Source organism: Lagopus leucura, unplaced genomic scaffold, assembly GCF_019238085.1.
Source record: "Lagopus leucura isolate 7727_CA_CO unplaced genomic scaffold, USGS_WTPT01 Super-Scaffold_797, whole genome shotgun sequence".
Taxonomy (NCBI): Eukaryota; Metazoa; Chordata; class Aves; order Galliformes; family Phasianidae; genus Lagopus; species Lagopus leucura.
In genome coordinates this window covers 3,486,493-3,510,471 of record NW_024962259.1, presented here as the reverse complement: position 1 = coordinate 3,510,471, position 23,979 = coordinate 3,486,493, and the positions used below count along the sequence as shown (strand labels likewise).

At 44.0% G+C, this 23,979-nt stretch overlaps 1 protein-coding gene across 1 annotated transcript; it reads left to right on the top strand.

Moving 5' to 3' along the window:
• The first annotated feature begins 526 nt into the window (after positions 1-526).
• On the top strand, positions 527-2,416 carry KIF2B (kinesin family member 2B). Its single transcript, XM_042865249.1, has one exon. The coding sequence runs from the start codon at positions 527-529 to the stop codon at positions 2,414-2,416; it is 1,890 nt and encodes a 629-aa protein (XP_042721183.1).
• Positions 2,417-23,979: the final 21,563 nt, after the last annotated feature.

Genomic DNA, 23,979 nt, shown 5'->3' with positions numbered 1-23,979 from the left:
ATTAAATCCTTGCTTATGGATGCAGATATACTCACGGCACTGACATTGCAAGTCCAGTTTTCATTCCTTTTCTCTTAAGCTCGTATTTTGTTCAAGCAGGATTTCCAGGCATGCAAAGCCTTTTAAAAGAATTCAAAATTTACATTCAAGGCAATTATGCTTCCTTCATTTTCACATGGCCAATCCGGGTTGAGAATGCTCTCCCGAATTTCTGTGCATGTGTCACTGCTATAAATTCTTGTGTCACTGGCACTGGCTTAACACAATGTGACTGATCTAATTGGACACGACGTGTTACAGCAGCTGCACACCAGCCTGGATGTTCCAATAGGCCTTTTCAGGTGATGGCAGCCTTACACGTTCCTTTCACTCATAGCAGCGGATTAGAAGCCCATCTTTGTTCCACTTCAAAGCTGACTCCAGTTCCACAGCAACCACTGTGACACGGTGCTGGGTTCTGGAGCACTGAGCCCTCAGGAGTAACATGAGTCTGCCTGCCCCCCCTGCATCCAGGTCCATGAACAGCATGGCCAGCAAGTTTGGGCTCATCCAGCTGGGCAGCTGTGTGGAAATCAAGCACAGCAGTGGGCGCACATGTCAGGCAGTAGTGACAAAGCTCCATGAAAACACCTCCAGCGTCACTGTGGAATGGCTTGAGAGAGGGACCAGCCAGGCCAAACAGGTGGATCTCCAGGTCATCTTTGATCTCAACCCTCATCTAGCCCCAAGGAGCAGATTCACAAGCAGCGCTGAGACCTCGCTGTCAGCCAGAGGTTACCGGAGCCCAGTGAGTGAAAGGCTGCCACAGCCCACCAAAATGGAAGTGTGTTGGGACAGCAGGAGCCCTGTGGTTGCCCAGCCTCAGTCCGAAATGAGGTGGATGACACCGTGCATGTGGCAGATGGACAGGCTGCCGAAACAGCAGGAACACCATCAGCTGGATGTGCAGGAGAAGCCAGCTCAAAAGGACAGCACATCACTCCATGCCAGGAGTGACATAGTGGCCATGATCCAGGAGTGCCGCAACCACCTGCATGGCAAGGCACAGTGGGCCTCCATGCCATGTCAGCCTGGCCGCATCAGTGTGTGCATTCGCAAGCGGCCCCTGAACCAGCGGGAGGCCGAGCTCAATGACACCGATGTGGTGACAGTGTCCTGCCAGGGCATGGTGATTGTGCATGAAGCCAAGCAGAAGTTGGATCTCACACAGTATCTGAACAACCAGGTCTTCCGCTTCGACCGTGCCTTTGATGAGCATGCTACCAACGAGCTGGTGTACAGGCACACCGCCCAGCCCCTCGTGGATATCATCTTCCAGGGAGGCATGGCCACCTGCTTTGCCTATGGCCAGACTGGCAGCGGCAAGACACACACCATGCGGGGAACCATCTCTAGCAAAGGAATCTACGTCCAGGTCGCTGAGGATGTCTTCCACAGGCTGCAGTACCCTAATTACCAGAAACTGGAGCTTTGGGTCTATGGAGCCTTCTTTGAGATTTATAGGGGCAAAGTGTTTGACCTGCTGAACAAGAAGAAGCGGCTGAGGGTGCTAGAGGATGGTAAAAAGGAGACCCAGGTGGTAGGCCTGTGTGAGGAAGAGGTCACCAGCGTGGAAGATGTCATCAGGCTCATTGAAACAGGCAGCATCTGTCGCATGGCAGGCCAAACTTCGGCCAACACTCAGTCCTCCCGGAGCCATGCCATCTTCCAGCTCATACTCAAGAAGAGAGGACAGTTGTATGCCAAATTTTCCCTAATTGATCTGGCTGGGAATGAAAGAGGAGCTGATGTCACAACTGCAGACAAGCAAACGAGGCTGGAGGGGGCTGACATTAATAAAAGTCTCTTGGCACTCAAGGAATGTATCAGGGCATTGGGGCACAACAAAACCCACACCCCATTCAGGGCTAGCAAGCTCACCCAAGTCCTGAGGGACTCTCTTATAGGGGAAAACTCATATACCTGCATGATTGCCACCGTCTCTCCAGGAATAAGATCCTGTGAGCACACCCTTAACACCCTGCGGTATGCCAACCGTGTGAAGGAGCTGATTGTGGATTTAAATTCTCTTAAACAGCCTTTTCAGATCGTGTCCAGCTTACCACAGCAACAGCAGCTTGGGGTGCAGGCAAACAAGGAAGCCTTGTCCAAGGCGTTTAAGAGAAAAGAGATAAATGAGAAAACACTTATGGAGAAGCATCAGAAATCTCTGCGATGTTTGAAAGAACTCTTAGAGGTGGCTGCAGGAACAGTCAGGAATGTAGATATATATGCTGCACAGTTTCAATCATTTCTGGATCGAGAAATTGGCATCCTGACTGAGATTCGAGAAAAAGTCAGATTATTCCCGTCAGCAGCTTGCAAGGAGCAACAGGACAGCAGCCAGAGCTGCACTAAGAGCTCCCGTGCACTGTGAGCTGTGCCAGAGCCCCAATCCCTGAGGCTGTCAGGAGAGGAGAGCTGTTAGCTGCCACTGCTTCATCTGCCCAGCAATTGTAGTGTTCAAGAAACATTAAATGGCATTCGCTTGAACATTCTGGTTGAGTTTTTATTCCTTGAAAATAGTAGTTTAAACTTGTAGGAGAATAGTCTTGTTTTATTCTGGGTATTTTTCATTGCAGAAAGTTAAACTGTGCAGTTGTGAAGATCTAACCTGTAGGAAATGGTAAGAATTTACAGAGAATGTATCTCACGTCATTTGGGCAGATTTCCCCTCTTGTGCCTGTAAAATTATATATATATATACACACACAGATATTCATAGGTACCTGCCTAGATGTGGCCTCTCAAGGATTCTGTTGAACTGCACCAAAAGAAAAGCCACGTTCCCAGGTTAGGAGGAGAAGCTGTGCCTGCAAGGCTTGCAGAGGGAAGCAGAGGTTGGTGCCCTGTATCAGAAACCTGATGAGACAGGTTGGAAGGGTCAGAAAAGCTGCATCCATCAATGCCCCATCTGATGCAGTGCATATCAGTGCAAGAACTCCTCATGGGGAGAGGCAGTGCTTCCTCCTGATGGCATGCCTTGCAAAACTCACTCTTCTTAGGGGTTAAAGTGTCAGGCTCCTTTCTATGCATGCTATTGAAGACAGAAATTAATTAGTGTAAGTTCTTGAAAGGGTAACAAATAAATAGAAGAAATTAAATAGTATAAATTGTATCTAATTGATTGGTGGCCATCTTCCCCAGTTTTTTCACACTGTCTGATCTCTCTCTGGCTGTTTATCCATCCAGTTTATCCTGCTGAGCAGTTGAATCATCTGATCCAGAGGGTGAGCAAGTCAATGGAAGGGCTTCAGCAGCCTTTCAAGGAGGCCAGGAGTTCATTTTAAGTGATAAAATTATTAAACACCAAGTGTTGTTTAAATGCTGGTCATCTCCTAGCAGTAATAATATGCTGTGCTTTTCAGCTTCAGTGCACTTTACAAGCATTTGTGTATTGGCATTCTGCTTGTTTCGGTATTCCTGGTTTCAGCAGCTTGTAGCGTTCAGAGATGCAATGAGACATAGGTACTACTTGCCAGATTAAGATACAAGCGTGTTGTATACAGGGATTTACAACAGAAGGGTTTTCTCCTCTCTAAAAAGAAGTGTTGCTGAGGTTCCTTCCCTGGCATTTCCCTTGGTTTCTTGTATGTGAGGTGCTGGACTTTGCAAAGGACCAGGTTTGAAGGCCTGGTACCTGCGGTGTGGGGCTGTCAGTGGGAGCACGGTGGCTCTGCAGTCCCTTGGAAGTGCTGCAGTCGCTTCCAGCTGGTGCAGGACGTGCCTGCCATGCATGGCACATGGTGGGTTAGCTCTTGGGCTGTCGTCATGCTTGCTTCAGGTCTAAGTTCTGGCCGCTCACAGCTGTAGCTGTGCATTAGTTATAAATCATTAGCATGAAGTGTTTTGGCAAAAAGGGCTATGAATTAATTGAGTTGGGCACAGTTCTAGAAAGACGGTTTTAATGAGCTGGAACAAAGTCTTACCAGGGTGCGGTGGTTTGCAGTGAGTAGGAAAAGGAATTTCATTCTCTTTGTTTGTACTCACACATTCAGGAGGCTGCTCACACGAAGCTCACAGTGACTCATGAGCACACTCTGCTGCTGTTTAAAGCAGATGCAAAGCAAATTAACTAAATTAGCCTGTTTTCATTTTCTGTGGTCACCTGATGTGTTGACTGGCCTCTTTTCTTTCATTGGTGATCTTCATTTATGTATTTTCCTTCGCTTTCTAAACATAAATCCTGTTTGTAGAGTGCAAAACCCATTCTGTCTATTCCCTGTACTTTAAGTATGACTTTGTGTCTGGTTTCCGTGAGTTTGTAGCTACAGGACACCCCTCTGTATTCGGGGTCTGGAAATGTTGGGTGTATCTACATGGTTACACAGGGCACAGCCTGTCCAGGTTCAAAGGTTGCATGGAAATTCTTTTGAGTTTTTACTAAAAAGGACCAGGCATGCCTTTGTAATGAAACCAGAATCAGAGAAGGGTGCTGAGTTTTAGGTTTGCATTGCTCTGGTGATCATGAGTGTTCAATTAAATAAAGATTGCTAATTAATTACAGTAAGGTCAGCCATTCACTTAGCCTATTAAACAACTGAAACACTTCTATGGGATGCATTTCTGTTTATAACTGTCTGTAGCTGAGTGAACAAGAAAAGCAACTGTTGTCTAGACAGAGCCTAGTCTAGAATCTAGTCATTTTCTGCCTGATGATTAACCATTACTACTGTTATGCTGCAAGGATTTAAACCTGTTCTCTTCTTACCTTTGTCATTTCTAAGGGAGATTTCACTGTTGCTTTTACTGTGAGACGTAATTCCTGTTGGAATCATATTTGTGAGTTTGGCAGTGGAAAAGATTTGGAAAGGTGCAACTGAGGTTCTTCCAAACTGGAAGACCATTAAAAAAAAAGTTTGCAGTGAGACGCACTCTTGTGTGTTATTGATAGGAAACGAGTGAGGTGCAACCCAGAAGAGCCCCCAGGTTCCCAGCTGCAGCATCTGCAGTTTCCAGTTCAGTTCTGAGGTGTCAGGCAAAATGGGGGCTGTGATGAATGGATCAAAATAATCTGTACCCTGCAAAGACAATCTGGGAGAACAAGCCGCCTTCTGGTCCTGCCTCTGCAGCAGGCGCTGTGCAATTTGCTCAATTTAGCATCAAGTAAGCATGGCTGAATTTAGCCCTGTACTTTTGGCTTTATTATTATCGGAATCTTACAGCTCAGCCTGTTATCATGAGGCGAGCTCACAAGGCTTTATTCTGATTTTTCTGTTTTTCTGTTCAGACAAAGCCCAAGGCAACTGGGATTTTCCAGAGGAGAGACTGACTGTTGTCGCTAATAACAGCTTTAGTCAGCAACATATGTTTAGTGATGTACATCAATATTTCTATTTTCACAGATGCTTTGATTTTGCATTTTGGATATCGTTGTGTCCAGGAATCGCCTACTTTTGGGGCTCCAAAAGTCCATGTAAAACAGTGAATTTTCATAACTACACTTCTCAAACTGGGCATCTGTGGACGAAATTCCTCTGTGCTCTCAGGCAGCATTATATTGCACACCACACCATTTCCTAGTTCGTACCAGAATCCTGTGAATCTTTCAAATAAGCACTCCAGCTATGATTTGTGAGGTATTTGAATCATTTTCCTTTTATTTTTCTACAGAAGCAGGTAATATCTCACAGGGTATGTTGAAAGACATTATGTTTTGAAGAAATTCACCTGGTATTCTGCCTCTCTCTCTCCTTTAACACGACGAGGAATACCTGATGCAAACCACGTTGTTATTCCTCGAAATGTTCCTTGAAGCTTTCTCTTATTTCTACCTTTGTATTGAGTCATTCTTCTTCTTGTGCCCTCCTAATCATTTCCTCAGCAAGAGACTGGGATGTGACATGAGAGGAGATAATTTCAAATGAAGAGGAAAAAAATACACCGAAGAGAAAAGCTGAGATGCTGTTTACATGCAAAACTTTCAGTAGAGAGGTAAACAAACAGAGGAAGGTTTGATTCCGCATCACAGTGTTGTCCAAACAGCAAGCAGGGACGTGTCTGCAAACTAGAAAGAGAATTCCTGGCAATTCCCTCAGGCATAGGGCTGGCTGCAGAGTAGTAATGCTGTTTTGAGGCTCAGCAGCAAAATTTAAGCACTCTGAAGCAAACAGGAGGCAGGAAAACACACAAGACCAGGTGGTTGGTCTCCACCAAGCTCAATAGGAGCCACACTTCTGTTCCCCTTGTGGGAAAGGAGAGGTCAGCCCACCCTGTAAGCCCTCACTGTACCTGGCTCAGTTCAGAAGCTTTTACTGAGTGAGATTGAGTCTGAATGGTTGATTCTGCACCCTCAATACTTGAGTAAAGTTTTGGCATTTATGCACAAAATGTAAGCAGTTTTGTTTGAAAGAGTCTATTTTTGTGTTTCGCTGTGCAGTTGGGGTGCTGACTAACGTGAACGTGAAGTTGTCTCCACTGCAGAGGACAGAAGTTTGCTGAAGATCTGAATGTTCTTAGTTTTATGGACTTAGGTTTTACTTGAGGCAATTTCTGCTCTCCAATTGTGTTAAGAAACCAAAAATCAGGATCCTGCTCTTGCTTCTCTTAATCCTAGCAGTTGAATCCTAGCTGAATCCTAGCATGCGCCGGAATGTTTGTCCACTTCTTGTGGTTAAATTAGTTTGTCAAAAAGAAGCATTGGGTTTTGACTACAGTGTCCTACAGCTGCTGAGCAAAGGCCTTTTATCTGAGTTCTTGATGCTGAGAAGCAGAGCAGTAGCTGAACAGCTGCTGTGTAATAACCTGCCTACTTTCCTCTGTGGCTCATCCTGCAACTGACGTTTAAACTCATTCTCATTTGTTAGACTTCACTGGTTTTGCTCATCACCTGGGAGCTGACTCTGCACAGGCCTTGCTTATAGCCGAGCAATAGAGTACTGTGCTGGTCTGGATTTTCTTATATTGTCAGTTTTAAGCAGTATTAGAAACCTCTTGAAGTAGAGCATTAGAACCCAAACTTCCCTTTGGATACTCATTCCCTCCTCTTGCAGACTCTCCCTATCTTTTGCTGGTGGTAGAAGCTCCCTGTGCCGCCTCTCCTTTTCCTGTCTCTCAACAAAACATGGCTCATCCCCAGCCTTTTCTGTTGAGTGGGTTCATGCCTGCCATCTTCCATGTAATCATTGCACGGAGAGGGGAATAAAGACACCTCCACCCTCCCTCTAAAAAAAGAAGTCCAAGCAAAAATGTTTCCATCTCTGATATTTCCTCAGTTAAGCTTTTTTCCCTCTCTCATGGTCCTGTTCTTGTGTTGACCAATTTGCACAAAGCTGTAGGATATTCCTTAAAACTGCTTTCAACACCTTCTACATTTTTTGCATGTAGTTTGATAGATGAAGAATGACAAGGAGGGACAGGATCCATGTTTTAAAAAGTATCACGTGTCAGTGAGTGCCCTGGCTTTTGGAGATGTGTGCAGTGGAGGTTGAAACACCAATATCTGTAAATATAACCCATTTTTTTATTGGCAGAACAGTGACATCTATTGTTCAATATTATATACATCTGTGACACTCTGAACAACTGCCTACAGGTATTGAACTGATCTTTCTCAATTTCATTAGATGCAAACATGCACAGTCAAATTATTGATTCAGAGAAATATGTAATAACACATGTAGTAATGCTTCTGGACAGCCATGCAAAATTAAGTCTAATTCATTTTGTCACAGTGTAATTAACAGATCAATGTAGACTGATGCACAAAAAGAGACACCTTCTGTTACTGGAAGAGCCAGAAGATGCTGCTTGGTGAAGCCTGCTTGCCAGCCACGCTGCTGGCACGGCTGCAGCCACACTGTGTCTTGCACACTGTGGACAGTCGTGGCCTGGCAGCACCCTGCAGCATGTTTCTCCCAGCAAGGCTGCCTTTGAATTCATCCACAGCATGGTTTCATAACCTCTGCCTCTCTACAGTCCTTGGACTTGAATAAGGGAGCCCTGAATATTCAGTTGTAAGCAGGCTGCGGGCAGGCAGTGAAAAACACCATAGCTCATTGACTCTTCATTGAGCATTTGCTTCAAGGCACAGCGACCTAAGCTGGTGCTGGGTCTTACCCAGGCCACTGAAACTTGTACAAAACAGCCCTGAGGGTGTGTGACAGCTGCAGCACGCCGGGTGCTTGCTCTGGGAGTTTTCAGACCAGGTTTTACACTGGAAACTGAATTCCAAAGCGTCAGGCTGGGGCAGTTACAACAGAGTAACTTTTCTGTGAGTCCTTTATTCTAGCCCTATTCAATTCTCTCTTCTATCTCTCTCCTTCCCTTTAATAGAGGATACAGAATTCAAATAGCAAAGATTTTAATATAGCAGTAATTAAATACAGGGGCTATTCAGTGTGTCAGACGCTGTGGCTGATTAGACTTTCTGATTCGTGGGCTAGAACTCAAGGGAACAGCAACTGTCTCTTTTAGTGCCATGTCTATGAAAACAGCAGAAGGCTATGTACGCTCATTACTATTTTATGTGATTCTGAACATGAGAGAAGTGGAGAGAGCAGAGCTATAGGAAGATATTTTTAATGATTTTAATGGAATACCATGTTTAATTCTTACATAAGCAAACTATGGATAAGCAATTACCCAGTAAAAATATTTGGTACTGGTAAATGAAGCAGCATAGTTCTCTTCTTTTTAAGTCATAAGCTTTGATACAAGAAGTGTGAGTAAAGGGAACACATTGCCTATAGAGCATGCTGTGAAGATAGCACTGAAATACATCCTAAATTTTCAGCTTACACTTAAAGTCTGTTGGTGTGCATAAGTTCTTCTTTGAATGGCCACAGCATTTGCTTAAATTGAGGATATAAAGAGAATGTTCTGTAACCTCCCAGGCCTACCACTGTTTGAGAAAGAAACCGGAGTAAACAATGTCTTATCCTCAATGGATCTGCACACTGATGGGCTTTTCCAGTTTTCCATTCAACTATAAGGCTGTAGCATTAAAAACTCATATTAAAAATCTTGGGTTAAAATCTACATCTCAAGTTTTTCATGTGTTGTCCTCCAGAGTGATGTAAACTCACATCTAATTTCCTATGCTCATGTCTCCCCTTTCAGATGCAATCCACACAGCTGCAAAATAACAGCAGCTGTGTTTCTAAGGGCCCGTATTGAACTCCTGTGCTTTCCAAAGACAGAGAAAAGTAAATGTTATAGGAACAAGTAACACAGATTTCACAAATAAACAAGTTTCTGAGGGTCTCACTGTTCTCTTAATCAAGAGGGAAAAAAGAACCAAGTGAGAGCTTTGACGTGCTGTGGTAGGGGCTAGAGTTGCAGATGTGCGCCAAGCCCCACTGGGCTAGGTTTATGAGATGCAAACATTCCCCAAAGCAATGAAAGCTCTTGTCTGACCCAAAAGTTTACAGATTCACTGGAGAGGAATTAAGAGCTCTTGTGGTGGCTGGAAGGCACAGTGGGAGTGCAGCAAGATGAGCAGCAGGCACTCCCAGCCCAGGGTCTCTGCCCAGAGAACGCTGAGTCTGTATCTGCAAACATGTGGCATGGTGCTGGCAGCTGGAATCACAGCCCTGGGCTGCAGCCGGGACTGAGAGCAAACTCAGAGTGTGGGGAAAAGGCCCAGTGCTGGGATTAGAGACAAGCACTGATTAAAGGACAGAACCAGGAGTTACCTGCCCTATCAATGGTGCTCCTGCGGTGGGAGATTTTAATAGCTGTTGCTAACTGAAAATGAAAGCCCCTCACCTGCTGGAGCACCACTCGGGGACAAGGAGATTTTGAGAAGCTGTGTGTGCCTGGGGATAGTGGTGCAGCTGCTCCATCATCACTTTGGGTCCACTTGAGTCTGTAGGTTTCTTTTGGGAGGAACACCTTCTCAGACAGGTGTGAACACCCAGCAGCAGCATTCTGGGCTCAGTGGTGAGAGCGAAGCCCAGACCACAGCAGGGGCAGGCCCTTAACCTCAAGGAAAGCCATGCAGAACTACATGCAGAATTACGCTGCTTAACATCAGGGCCAGCTTCCTCTTTCTTTCTTCTCCCAAAAAACTTTTCAGGAAAGCAGCTGCATTTTTAAATATGCCCTGCTCCATCTGCACTGGTTTTAGAGCTCTTTAGAAAATCTGGCCCATGCGAGAACTATGCTTTGCTATTGGTGTTTTGGCCTCACACGTGCCCAGCAGGTACCTGTGGGGACAGCGGCTTGGAGAGCCTTATTCCCAGCACTGGTAGTAGGCTGACTGGTCCCAAGGAGTACTGAAAGAAGGAAATTATTTTTTTTAACTGCATGCTGACAGCTGGCAGAACTACTGGGAGTGCTGGGCTGGCAGCAGCTCTCAAGGAAAGTATCGGTAACTTGCAGCGCTCTCAGAGACCCCAAGCAGTCGTAACAGAGCCTGGCCTCTCCAATCTCTAGAGAGGCAGTTCTGCTTGTTTGGTTTTTATGGAGAAAACCCTGAGATCTTCATTGAGTCTCTGCGTGGTGCCAGCTCATTGTGCCAGAGCATCACCATGACTGGAATGAGAGAGAGGCTGAGAGTCAGGCCCTGCGCAAGGGGAGGTGCCACCCCTTCCAGGTGAAGTTACCTCTGATTCTCACTTCAGAGCCAAATTTGTTATCTTCATTTCTGCATGCCCCAGACCTGCCTGCCTGCTGTGGAGGCACTGAGGGAAGCGGCTGCTCCTGGGGCAGAGGGCAGGTTTTTCCGGAGAGATCTGAGAGAGCTGGGAGCTGCGTCACCTGAAATTCAGAGGGCACCGTGCAGTTCATGGCCCACACGTAGCCCTGAAATCCCAGTCCTCAGTATGTGTGCATTGTCTGTGAATGTGCATCCCTTTAAAATGCATGAGCAGAGTGTGAGTGAGAGTAGATTCTAAAAAATCAGCGTTAGCGAGATGCAGGCAGTCTCCAGTCCAAGAAGAGAGCAGTAATTTATTATCCATTAGGTGATCCGTCAGTCAGAGAGGACTAACAGAGCAATAAACTTCAAAGGGATCTGCGGAGCTATGCCCATGCTACTAGCTGGCTATCAGAAAGGGCAGGTTGGCAAGATGAATGGCTTTCTCTTCTTCAGACACTCTATCTTTCACTCTAGTGACACATCCAGCCCTCTCTCATCAAGCAAGACTGTCGGGTATGTCCTGTGGCTGCAGTCTGCTCCAATACAATCGCGTATTTTACTGTTTCAGAGGAAAGAATTCAATGTCTTCATGTTCTCCTGCAACTCTTCCAAGAGCAGACTGCTCCCAGAGTGGCAGCCAGCTGTGGGGCTGCAGGGAGATGCTCACTGTTCCTCTCTGTTGCTCCACTGCATTCAGCATGTCAGGGCACAGGGGTGAAACTTCTTACCTCGGATCCATCAAGCTGTGGGCTCCTCCAAGGTGAGGCCTCGATCACTTTTCAGTAAAAGCTGAAATTTGCTAATGCCAGAGAAAAAAACGTGAGAGATTCATAGACTCCCGTCTCAGGGAAAAGGGTCTCTTTGGTCCAAGAAGACTTGAAATATTTCATCACACCCTTGATCCAAGTGAAAGAGAAGCATTCCTGGAGGCAGCAAGTAATGCATGTTTTGAAAGAGCTTCTGTAATGCAGGTGCAGGTGGTTTCCCAGCATGCTGCCCTAATGCATCAGTATTTCCAGCAGGCCACCCTACCCCTGAACTCACAGTGTCACTGCTGGGATGCTGAGGGAACTGTATTTCTCCATCAGACTTTTAAGTCATTTGAGAGCTGCTCTCTGAGCACACTGCACAGAGCAGTCTGGAGCACTCTCATGCTGGGGAATTAATCCACTCCCTGACATGCTCTCTGGCTCCATCCTTCCTTCCTCACTGCTTTCTGCACTGACATTTGTTACCAGTCGGTGGCTTGCAGCTACAAACAAAAGGGAAACCAAACTTTCAGGCCCCCGGGAGGCAACTGGAAATGGTCCCAGCCTCAGATTGCAGCCCAAAATGCAGGCTGGTATTCCCCACCTTATTGTCATTGCAGCACTGTGTACATGTTAATCTGTCGTACTTTAATAAGCTGTATGTGAACAGCTAGCTTGTTTATTCTCTAAGGATAGATTAGAGCAGCCAGTCTCCTCCAGGAATAAGTAAAAGTTGAATTATTTATTTTCTTTTCTTTGTAAGAAGCTTATGGCAAGCTGGATGAAAGGTCAGAAATAATTAAGAAAAGTACTGTGCATTCAAATAGAAGAAATGTGTGTAAAAGGCTGAAATGAGTAAAGTGTAACAGCTCTCAGCTGGTCCAAGCGTGGTCTTGTGATGTGAAGGCAGTTTGTTGTGTTACATGAGTTCCACTGGACGGATGTAGAGATGTCTGTTACTTTATGTGAAACAATTACTCGTATCCTCTTTGAAAAGCAGTAAGCTAAGTGAAAATTAGAGCTGGTTTCTAATTGTGAACTGGCACCATGTTTGAAAAAATGGACTCCTGTTGCTTTACTGATATTGAGTTCATTTTGCATTGCCTTAGTACGTGGTTGGGTGGTAGCATTGCGTATTCAGAAGAATCCTTTAATTATCATTCTGATCACATGAGGAACACAATTTTCTGAAACAGATTTAAGGAAAAATACATGTCAGGGACAACGTTCTCAATATCCGCCATTGCTGGAATTCCATTTGGGAATAAGAAGCCTAATACGCTCGCCTCAGTTTAAGAATGAAATACATTAAAGTTATTTTGAATGAAGAAGTAATCTCCTTTCCCATTTCAGCACAAGCTGAGTCCATCCCACATAATCATACTTCTTACTCCATACAGATCTGCGATTGCTCTTAAAAACAGACTGTAATTTAAAGCCAATTGCAGCTCAAGGATAAGCAAAAGTGCTGTTTTACCTGAGGGGCCACAGAAAATACACATCTCATCCTGTTTCCAAGCTCCTAGAGTTTAATTAATGGATGTGAAGTGCTTTGAGATCCTCAGGTAAATCATAGTTTATGAGGGAGCTCCTTGGCTAGCCTGCCCTGGAGATCTGTGGAGTTAAAAGCAGGAGCTGCTGCTGGGGAGGGAGAACAGCAGGGATGCCCAGGGGGCCTTTAACAACCTCACCTCTTTGGATCCAGCACAACAGGGAACCTATAACCAGTGGGGTACACAGTTATGTTATTGAATGTCATAGGTAGAGTCCTATTAAACTCAGTAGGCCATCAGATTAAGCACCTACCCTTTCTCTCCGATGGTTTTAAGGTTAAAATCACATGGAGTATTTCAGAGCTATGAAATAGATGTATTTTGCCTGAGCTGAGTGGAATCCAGCAGTTCGAAGAAGCAGAGGTTTTCCAGGAGTTGCAGGGTAGTTGGGTACCCAGCTTCAGTGTCACCAAACATCAGCCCTTTGTTTCTCTGAGGCCTTGGAAAATCCCTGGTGTGATCAAAAATTTTCAAGTTTTTGGCTTCTCTGGCAATGGGATCTGCTTACAGCTGGGGAAGTCCTCTGCTTTGTACTGTGCAAGGTAAATCATTTTGTGTACGTTTGAGGCTCCATCATTTATTATTAGACTCCTTAATCTACCATTCTAGAACTCATTACATACATCGCAGGCAATGTGATGCTCTCTGACCGCCCTCCCCCATGCTGCTGGCTCTTACAGGTCCTTTGAAACGAGGATGGTGAAATGTCCTCTCAGTTGAGGGATTTTTCTTTCAGGCAACCTCCCTGAAACAGCCTTGAGTTTGCATAGTGAAATGTATCTCTGAACATAATGTATAGCAGTATATGGGACGTGCAAGATTCATTGACTTAGCCAGCTTTAAAAAACTAATCCTTGTTCCCTAAATCTTTGATGAAACATTATTTTAGCTTGAAATGTTATGTGGCATGTAGTAATTCTTCCTCAGACATAAAATTTTATTTCTACTTCAAGCCTGTTTTGGAAACATAGGCACTTTCAGCTTACAGCAAGCAACTGCCACAATAGGAAAAGTCTTTTGTGATGCTGGAGAGCAAGGTGCCCCAGTGCTTTGTGATGAACAAACTTGTTTAATTATAGGGAAAAAACCCAACATTGCCATTTTAAAGCATTATTAGTGCTGGGAACATGGAGGTGAATCTTATGTGAAATCCAGCGTCCGCTGCAGAGAACTGAATGATTTTCAGAGGATTGCTCTCACCTGACATTGCTTGGAAACCAGGTCACTGTGTAGGTTCAAACTCCAGGAGATGGATGCACCAACTGCAGTCTGTGGGAACCAGGGTGCTCTGACAGCAGCGTGCTTGTATGCCAGTCATCACATTCCTCTTAGCAAAGGCACCCACCAAAGGGAAGCACTGTCAGTTCATCCTGCTGGAGAAGGTCTCAGTACTGTCAAGAACCCATCCTTGTTTGCTCTGAGCTGGTGCCTGGTGCCTGGTGGTTCAATCCAGTAAAGATGCAGCTTACAGCAAGTCATATTTCATTGCTTTGAAAACCTGTGCTTATTTTGCCAACTTAAAAAAAAAAAAAAAAAAAAGGTTATATAACCAGAAGCTGCCTTTAACTCTTTTAAAGTTAATACTCATCTGAATGCAAGGTGGGAGGTGTGGAGAACTCTCTAATTTTTGTTTCATTTCCCATTTAAATTGTTCAACATCGCCTGTTCTTGATTTGCAGTTGGATGTCCTAAGCTCCGGTACAGGTATTATCCTTACCACCACTGCACATTCTTATTTAATCATTTTTAAACATCCTGGCCCATTTATAGATTATAGAAGTCATGAATGAGGTTAATGTATAATTAATGAGCAAGAGTGTTCACAATGACAGCTTGGAATAATGATCAATGAGCTGAGCAGGAGATCTCAGAAGCTGTCCAAGGTCAGCTCACACATGGGTGTGTTAATGTTTCCTGACACAGCTTTATTTCCTTCTGATTTCCTATTTTAAATAGATTTGTTATTCTTACAGAGCTGTTAAGCCATTTAAAGTGATGTGAAGATGTTCTGTGACCTGTGAGTGAGGAGTGCTTCTTTCTGGTAGCACTGTGTCCCATCTGCCTTGAGGTGCTGATCCAAAATCCATTCTTCTCTCTTGAAAGATACCCACTAAATTTGGAGGACATTTGATCAGAGGAAGAAAACAAAGCAAAGCAAAACAAAACAAAACAAAAACCCACAAACAAACAAAAACAAACAAAAAAAACCCCAATTATCGATTTGTAGAAAATAAAAGTTGCATGCATTTCCGTACAACTATCCTTTACTATAATAAATATTCATTGATAGGCTGCAAACAGCATTCCTGCAGGGACATGCCACTGCAGTCTGTATGGTGATGGCATGTTTTAGAGCAGCAGCAATTAATTCTGAGCTTTCTCCTTACTCAGAGATGGACTTCTTCACCAGTAGCCTTCCATGTGAAACGGGGCATTGTGGATGATGGAGAGACTGCATGTCAGGGTAGCTGTGCCAGCTTCCTGTGGGGTTTGCTGCCCTGCACCATGACCTGATTCTGATGGGTGCATGGAAAATGGGCAGTTGTCCAGTTGCCATGTTTTCCACAAAGTCTTAATTTACACTTAGGAAGGGAGGAAAGGTTTTCTGTCTTCCTAATCATTTGCTATGTACATCGCTGCTACTTAACTTATTTTCTGTGGTCACTGTTGTCAAAGTTTGTACTCCTCTCTCAATCACAAACTGAGTCTGCTGAATGCTGATAGCCACTGTCTTTCTACGAAACAGGTGCTCAGTGTTAGGCAGATCCAAGAGAAATTAGCACAAAATGCTCAAAGACTGTTTTTGTCCCCCCTAAAAGGGGGAATAAAGTAAAAAGAGAAATTTCACCTGGAACTCAGCATTCCTGGCACAGACACTCCCTGTGTGAATATGCCTGTGTTGTCCCAGTGGCCAAAGGCGGGACTCAGTGTATAAACAGCCTGATGGAAGGGGAGGAGTGTGTGTGGCTGGAGCTAACACATCCCATTTCGGGACGGCAGGAAGCAGGTAGACAAAGACATGATGACGTGTAACAGCAATTGCTATAAATCTACCGAACCAAAATAATTAGGGTAAAATTAGAGGCACAAAATAATGTTCTGGATAAACTGTCACTTGTAATTGATACAATTTAGGCTGAATTAGCGTAAGTCTCCAGCATAGCATATTTAGAAATTGCTTTCATTTTATCATCATCTCCGACTCAACTTTTGCTTAGATGAAATGAATTTAACAGGACATTTATCTGCAGATGATTGCTAATAAATAGGATAAAAGCAAACTAGAAACAAACAAAAAATCCTTTGTGTCTCCTACAGTGCTGTATGAGCAGAGTGGTACATCACCAAGCAAACACACGCTGTGCCTTTATAATTTTATAAGCTGAAATGTATGAAAGATCTGAAAATGAACAAAAAAATGACAAAATAGAGCATAACTGCATAACTGCACTATATGTACTGTATAAAATGACTGGTCTGTTCAGAGTCAATGAAATCTGAAAGACCTACCTCAGCTTGGTACTTGAGCATGAGAGACCCAGCCCTCAAAGCAGGATTAGGCACCGGCTGCGTTGCACCGCTCAGAACACGAGACATTCAGTGACCTGAGTCAGCCAAGGGATGAACACGTGTGACTTTTCTTCCGTGGTTAACATGGGGGAAGATACCTGCTGTGATGTGCTCACGCATCCCAGGACTAGGTGCTGGGTCGATGGGTTTCTATGAGGAAGACAAAGGGTTTCAGTGCCATGCAGCATGGCAGAGAGGTTGCGGAGGCAGCTACAGAGGAGCAGTTTGCACAGCTTTGCTGGCTGGGGTCCCTGGCTCTGCTGAGGATCCAAGGAACTTTCCTTTGTTTTCTGTCTCAGTGGAGAGCAAGGCATTGATCTCACTCAGCTGTAAAGCACTGGGGATATGAGAGTGGGAAGGAATTGAGTTTACTCTGCTTTTCACGGCACTTTCTATCACTCTAATAACTTCATAGATAGGAAATTTTGCTTGAATAAAGCACAGCCATGTCACAAGTCTGACAATGGAAAACAAAGTGCCCGAAATATATTTCTCATTTCTACTGCTGGATTTTCCCATTTTCTTCCTATATTTTCTTTCAGCTGCTGGGTTCCATTTGACTCAGTATTCAGGTTAGTTAAACCTCGCATGTTCTCCTTTCAAGGGGTAGTGTTCTATTCAAGTTTATTATTTTCTTACAGTACTAGTCCTGCTCCTTTTTTTTCTCTCCATGTTGCCTTCTGAAGCAATATCTTTTTGAAGATAAAGATATAAGATGAAGATAGAAGATAAGACAAGATAAGCAATACTTTTTCTAAAAGAGAATATTCCTGAAATCTGGCAAATCCTGCAGTGTTAGTTTTAAAAGCAAACATTTCTCAGTGCAAGCTCATCCACGCGTCCTGGAAAGTGTACATCCTCTGACATGATGTGTTGTGATTTCTGGATGTGCTTAGATAATGACTGATCTGACAGCACCCTCCAGGCACAAGATTTTACCTTGACTGGGATGAGTTGCCATCACGCACTGTTAGAGAAAATCAGAGAACACCAGGCCTGCTGGTAGGGACACAGCTGGCACAGGTCAAATTCAGGCACCATGGATGTCATAAGTGCAAGAACTGAACTCTGTAAGCCGTGAAAAGAAGTGCCTGCAGCTGGAAAAAGAGTTCAGTTTGGGGGCTGGGCAGTGTTTCTAGTTTAGTTTTTGGGGGGGGGTGTTATTTTGAAGGGAATAGAATCAATGGAACTATATTTCTTTTTTTCAGAAAGTGGAAAGTGCAGTAAGCAATGTCCCACTTGAAGAAGATGGTAGCACTTTGGAAATGTGAGATGAAGATGTGTGGGCCACGTGATGTTTATTGGTTGCTAATTAACCAATTTGTGCAGAGTTTTGAAAGGTGGTTTGAGGTTTAGAAGCCTAAATAGCTAATCTGTGCCATACCTTTCTTTTGTCTTTCTTTACAGTGCAGAGCCCTTCGTAATACATGCATGAAACCTGCAGCACCCTTCCTTACCACGAATGCAAATCAACAGACCATGACAGTTGTGGACTGTGCAGCAAGAGGCGAGTCCTACAGGCTGCTCCCTGCCAACCATCTTCCCTGCTCAGCACCGAAAGGAAAAGAGCAGGTATGTGGATGTTTCTGACCGTGTCATTAGGTTGCAAGTGGGAGAAAATGGAAGACAAATATTGGTTATCCCTTAATATTTTGATATGGATTCTTTTTTCTATTTTTAAGTTGAGAAACTCTGGGTCTGAGTTTGTATGTGTGCTCTGCATGAGGTTTGTTTTTTTGCAGTCATAACTTTGTATGTCCACCTGGATAAGTTTATCTCATATGATTCTGTATCTGTGTGTGGAATTGGAGAGAAGCGCTTAAGAAATCAGCCGTTGTTATCAAACTAATTCTGCAATTTAATATTCTGCAAGTTTAATATTTGAAAGGATTAACTGGGATGCATTTTTTGTTTTGTTTTGTTTTGTTTTCCCTCCTCATTGCTTCTTGCATAGGCAATGCAACAGCCAAGCACGGTTTCTGTTTCAGTGCTCCAAATATATGTGTATTTTTTCCCACATGTTTTGTTTCTACTGTGTTTCAACAAGTGCAGGATTACTCTCTGAGCTCGCTGTGCACCATGAAGGTCACATTCACCCTGCGGTAGAAGGTGCAGAAGCTTAGAGGGAAACTGAAAACATGTCTGGGTGCATTTGGGCTCGAGAGCCCTGGAGCCCTTCCTTGTGGTCGATAGCAGGGGCTACAGGTTTGAGGCACATGGTTACAGCAGTGGCTGAGGTGGAATTGTTATTATGATGAGGATTTTCATGCTCGGCAGAGATGTGGTGAGGTTCAATATTCTCCTCAGTAACAGCTTTTCTCATTGCAAACTGAAAAGAGCAATTATGTTCTCAGGTTCACGCACTAATTCTGGTCTCTTGGAGCTCAGAACGTTGTTCTTGGCAAAATTTCACATAGTTGAGATGGCTGTTCAGCTCCAGATTGCAACCTTGGGGTCTCTTCCAACTTAGCAGTTTTTGATGTTATTTGGAGATTTTTAGTGGAATTTGCACTCCACATTTCAGAAGACTTGTTCACAGCATAAAATGCACCTCAGCCCTTGGCAGCAGCTCCTCTCAGGGCCTCATGTCCAGGTGTAACCTGTTGGTAGCATTTTCCCATTGTATTTGTCATTGTTATCTCTAACAGCCCTCATCCTTACCAGCAAAACAGATGCTGAGGCTCAAAGTGATATGTGAAGGCAACAGAAGTCTGTGGCAAAACCAGAATCCAAGCATTCTTCAATAGTTCGTGGGCTGGACTTTAATTTTTCCTGATGTTAACTGGAATTTAACTATGTGTTTAAAAAAAGCACAGCAACAAGAACAAAATTTCAACAGTACAGAACGAGGCAGAGAGGAATAGGAGTGATTTGAGGCTGAAACATTGGCTTTCATTAAAATAGAAAGCAAATTGCCACCAGATAGACCAGAGGGAAAACTAGAAATACCAGCCCTCTGTCACTGTAATAGGGAATTTGCTCTTCAAAATACAGGTTCACTTCAGATACATTTCAGACAGATAAACACTTGCATCCTAATTCAGGTGCTGGGAGTTACCCCTCTCCCTTCCAGCTCAGTGCATGGCTATTAGATAAGTGATGGTTGGAGTGCAGTCTGTGGAAGCTTGCACATGGAGAGAGCAGATTGCCAGGGCTTGGAGCCACAGGCAGGAAGAAAACATGATTCTGCTTCTTGTTTCTTTCCCCCCTCAGCGTATTGGCCAGGTTGTCTAACTGTCATTTTAGGGCGTCCTTATCATTGAGGCTGTGAATATTTGCAACACAAAAATAATTGGGAAAAGCCCCTATTGTGTAGCTATCAAGGACACCTCATCTGCAAAGTCTTAAGGAAGATTTTGTTTCAGCTGAGTTACAGAACATATGCACATAATTTTTTTGTTCTGTTATTTATTTAAAGCTTGCTGTTTTGCATGGGTAGAAAAACTAGAGCTTCTCCAGCAGCATCAGCCAGCCTCAAAGAGCAGAGGGCAGATGAGAATTCCTGATTCCTGAAACATTCTCTAGGATGCTGAAAAAGGTAGAAAAAGGAAAGTGAACTTAAATCCCTGCTGGGGCAGTGGGACAAGCCTCCAGCCCTGCAGACCTGGCAGTAGAGCATTCCCAGTGTTTCCAGAGTTTTCACTTTTAAGATGATGGTTGCACTTAAAAGAGACAAGGCCTTGGTGCCTTCAGTTTGCATTTGGCGGGATGATTCCTTTGTTTGTCAGCCCTCTGGGGCAATCTGAGCATCCTGACTCAGCACAGCCACACACAGGTGCGTTGTTCGGGGTGAGGATGTGGCCATTTCAGCTGCAGGAGGGATGTGGCTGTGGGACAAGGCAGAGGCTGCTGCACTCCCATATAACCCAGCCGAGCTCATCCTTCACGGTCTGATCCCAGTTTCATGTTGGGTCTTTGTGTTCGATTTTCTGATATGCTTAGAGAAAAATTTCTCAAATCAAATCCTCGATGACCTTTCAAAAAGTACCAATAATCAGTAAGGAAGAAAAACAATTTTTAAAGCTTTGGAAAGTTGATTTTTTTTTTGTTGCTTTTTGTTTTGTTTGTGCAAAAGAGATTGGTCATTTTTGGGCCAGCTGTATTTGGCAGCTTCTGTCCAAAGGAGGGAGCCAAGCTGGGGTAGCACTTGGCAGAGTTCTGTAACACCCCCATTATTGTCTGTGTTCTGTTCTTTCACTAATTTCACCTATTAAATAAATAAATGAGTGATTTTGCCAGATGAGTTGTTTTGTATGAGAGGATCTTTTTGTAACGTTGCCATCTCTTAGTGGCAATTATCCAGTCACACAGCTGTTGCCTGCAGGCAGGTTTGAAATGATAATTTCGTAAGGTGTGTAAGTAAAGCACCATAAAAATAAATACAAATAAGAGGTGAGTGCCTAGCCCATAGAGATGAGTGAGATAAAAAAGGTAGGGGTCCGGATGACTGAATTACCACATTAGCCAAGGATGCTTGTTACCTGATTTCGTGATTGTGATATGGCTCAGATGATTGCAAAACGGAGCAATTAAGACTCGAAACCTTAAAAATCATACAAGTGATGAAGTGTTCAGACTATGAGCAATTCCAGCGAGTTATTTTCTTCTGCTCAGATTCACAGTGCAGAGAGTTGAGAAAAATTCGTGATGCAGGGAGTCAAGTAGATGTGTCATGTATTGGAGGATAAAAGCAGACCAGCATGAAAGCTTTGTGGAAACCCAAACGTCAAACAGCCCCAAACTCACAAACTCCGCATGCAACACTTAGCTAACACATTGACTCATGCATTTGGATGAGGATCCTTTCAACATATGGTCTGAAATGGGTCTCTCCTGTAAATTTCATGGAGTTATTTTCTTTATAGCTTTACTCTTCTGAAGCCTAGTAAAAATGCCCGTTCTCTGTTTATTCTGGCTATTTAGACCAGCAGTTATATAATGTTCATGAAACAGAAGCAGCATATAATTTTTACGGTTTGCAGTATCTCTCCTCAGCAAAAAGCTGCACACCAACAGGAATTCTCTTATTCCCAGGATGCTTTTTGGTGTTGGCTTTTTGGCAAAACCAAACAGCTGCAGCCCAGTGGGAGTCATTTTGTAGCTGATTGACTGTTCCCTTCTTGCTTGTGAATATTCATAACTTTCATTGCTTCCTTATTTTGCCTTTCTTATTCCTGAGGTGATGATAGGAGAGAAAAGCCTAATTTTGGCTCATAAAGCTGCCAGATTTCAGGATGATTTTGTTGTGGGTGTTTTCAAGAGGGAGCAGAGGAGACTGCATGGAGAAGTTTCTGTCAGTGTACTTAGCATATAAGAAGGGGTTAGAAAGCTGATGGGTGTTTTCTATGCCATGTTACAGTTCCAACATGTTTGCACTTACAAACAATACCGTGACATTTTTTATTTACAACATGGGACACTGATGGAGATTTGTAATCCCCAGTCCTGCAATTTTCATGCAACTCCACAGTAGCTCCATTGATCCAATGGATAGGCATTGGTTAAAAGGAAGAAGCGGAAATGAAGTCATACGTCTTTTTGGTGTAACTATGAGAAAACGTGTTGTACATTTGAAGTCTAAGAAAAGTACAAATTAAGTGCAGAAGGCAGTTGAAACATTCAGATGATTTAGTTGCTAAACGCAAAGTGGGCATGGATGAAGATGGTAAGCTTTACGTGAATGGCATCAGACGGTAATGGGGTGAATATTTATAGGAAAGATGTGCATTATTTATGTGTTCCAAGGCAGCAGTTCAGGAGTGTCCCTTCCCTGCATTCATTCAGTGCAGGCGGTGGCCGCACACCCAGCGATGCAGTGCCTGGTGCTGGAGGATTGTGTTCAGCGTGCAGAGGCTGCAGGGCAGGGAGGGGAGCAGCGTTTTGTTTGAGTTTGTATTTGAATCAGGTGCAAAGGCCAGCGAAAGCACACAGCTCTGAGTAAAGAACATCCAGGGCTCCATAAATCACTGATCTAATGTTGTTATGCTACAATGGCAAATTATGCCGGTTTTGTCTCTGCAGTTAGACAGTGCAACAGATGGCAAAGATTTGCAGAGCAAGTAACGTTCTTGGCAAAGCAAATTTTATGAATTTATAGTTGAGGAGTTAGTTGAGATGCAGTGGAGTATCTGCACCAAACAGGGAGTGGGGGAAGACCAACTTTTTTTATAATCTTCCTTCCACTTAAGAAAAAAAACAAAACAAAACAAAATTTGACACGTCTGCCTAACAAGCAGTGCTATTATACCAGCAGTTTCCATTTTTGTTTGTGCTGTGGTGGGGAAAACTGCCAGCATCAGATTATCCAGGAGACTGTTTCCACAGCGGGCAGCAATTACTTGTGTTGGGTCTGCATGGGAGGCCAGCAGTAGGACACGTCGTGTTGGCAGCACCAAACGCATGGCTTGTCCTCGTGCTTCCCAAACCTGGCACTCTGAGCCCAGAGGGTGTGAAGGAAAGCTAAGCCCTATTCCAGAGAGAGGAACCACAGGAGAAGTATGGCAGTGTCTGCTCGAAACGCAAACCGCTCTATGAGCTCATTTCTCATCTTTAATTCATCACTATGTAATAGTCATAATTTTATACTACAGAGACTGTAATTACATTGTAGTTTATATTACAGTCACAGTGCGATTTCAGTGCCTTTCAGATACATAATTTTCTGTTAATAAAGCTAAGCAGTTAATATTTAGAGTACCTTTTGCTTCAAAAGAACTGTTCTGAATACACGTGCCACAAGTCCTAGCCACGAGAATAGAATTCTTGTCCTTGGGTTCTTTGTTTGGAAAAAATACAATTCCTCCGAGTGCCATCAGAGCTCGCTGCCAGCAGGCCAGGGCTGTGCTGATGACTCATTTCACTTTGATTTTAATTTGTGTGTGTATCAGTAAGGCACAGCACTTCTGGGGGAGGGAGAAAAACCGACCCGAAGATAAAACAGATAGATAGTATTTGTTCGTTTCTCTACCAATTCACCCTCAGAAAGAAGAAAGGCAAGCAGCCTAGCCTCAGTCGAGGTAGTGATTTTTCAACACTTTTGATAAATTTTTTACAGATTTTCTCTCCAGGTTCTACTGTATGATTCCTGCATGCAAAGCAACTTCACTCAGCTGTGTACTCTGTGCTGTTCTGTCAAGCAAGCCAGCACATGCATTTGCCTAAAGGATGCAAAGTCCTCAGTGACTCAGGCCTGGATACAGCTAACTTACAAACCACACTCCCACAGAGCTCAAAGTAACCTCAGTATCAGAGGGACTTTTGGCAGTCCAGTCCAGTGTACGTGCCTGAGCTGGGAAGGAACTGCTGTCTTGTAGCAGGGTTAAAGGCACGCAGGAATGTTATTGTAGTACTGTGACAAAGCCGTTCTAAATCTGGTGACCCTGTTAGGAGGCGGAGAATTCTCCTGAGCACTCGTTCTCATCAAGTCTCCGTGAGGGCAGATGGTGATGCTTGGCATTCGGCTTTAGTTTGACCTGGCTATTTCCTG

Bases quoted from the DNA above. Each gene is read 5' to 3' on its own strand.
- KIF2B (XM_042865249.1), top strand. From the start codon at position 527: ATGGCCAGCAAGTTTGGGCTCATCCAGCTGGGCAGCTGTGTGGAAATC.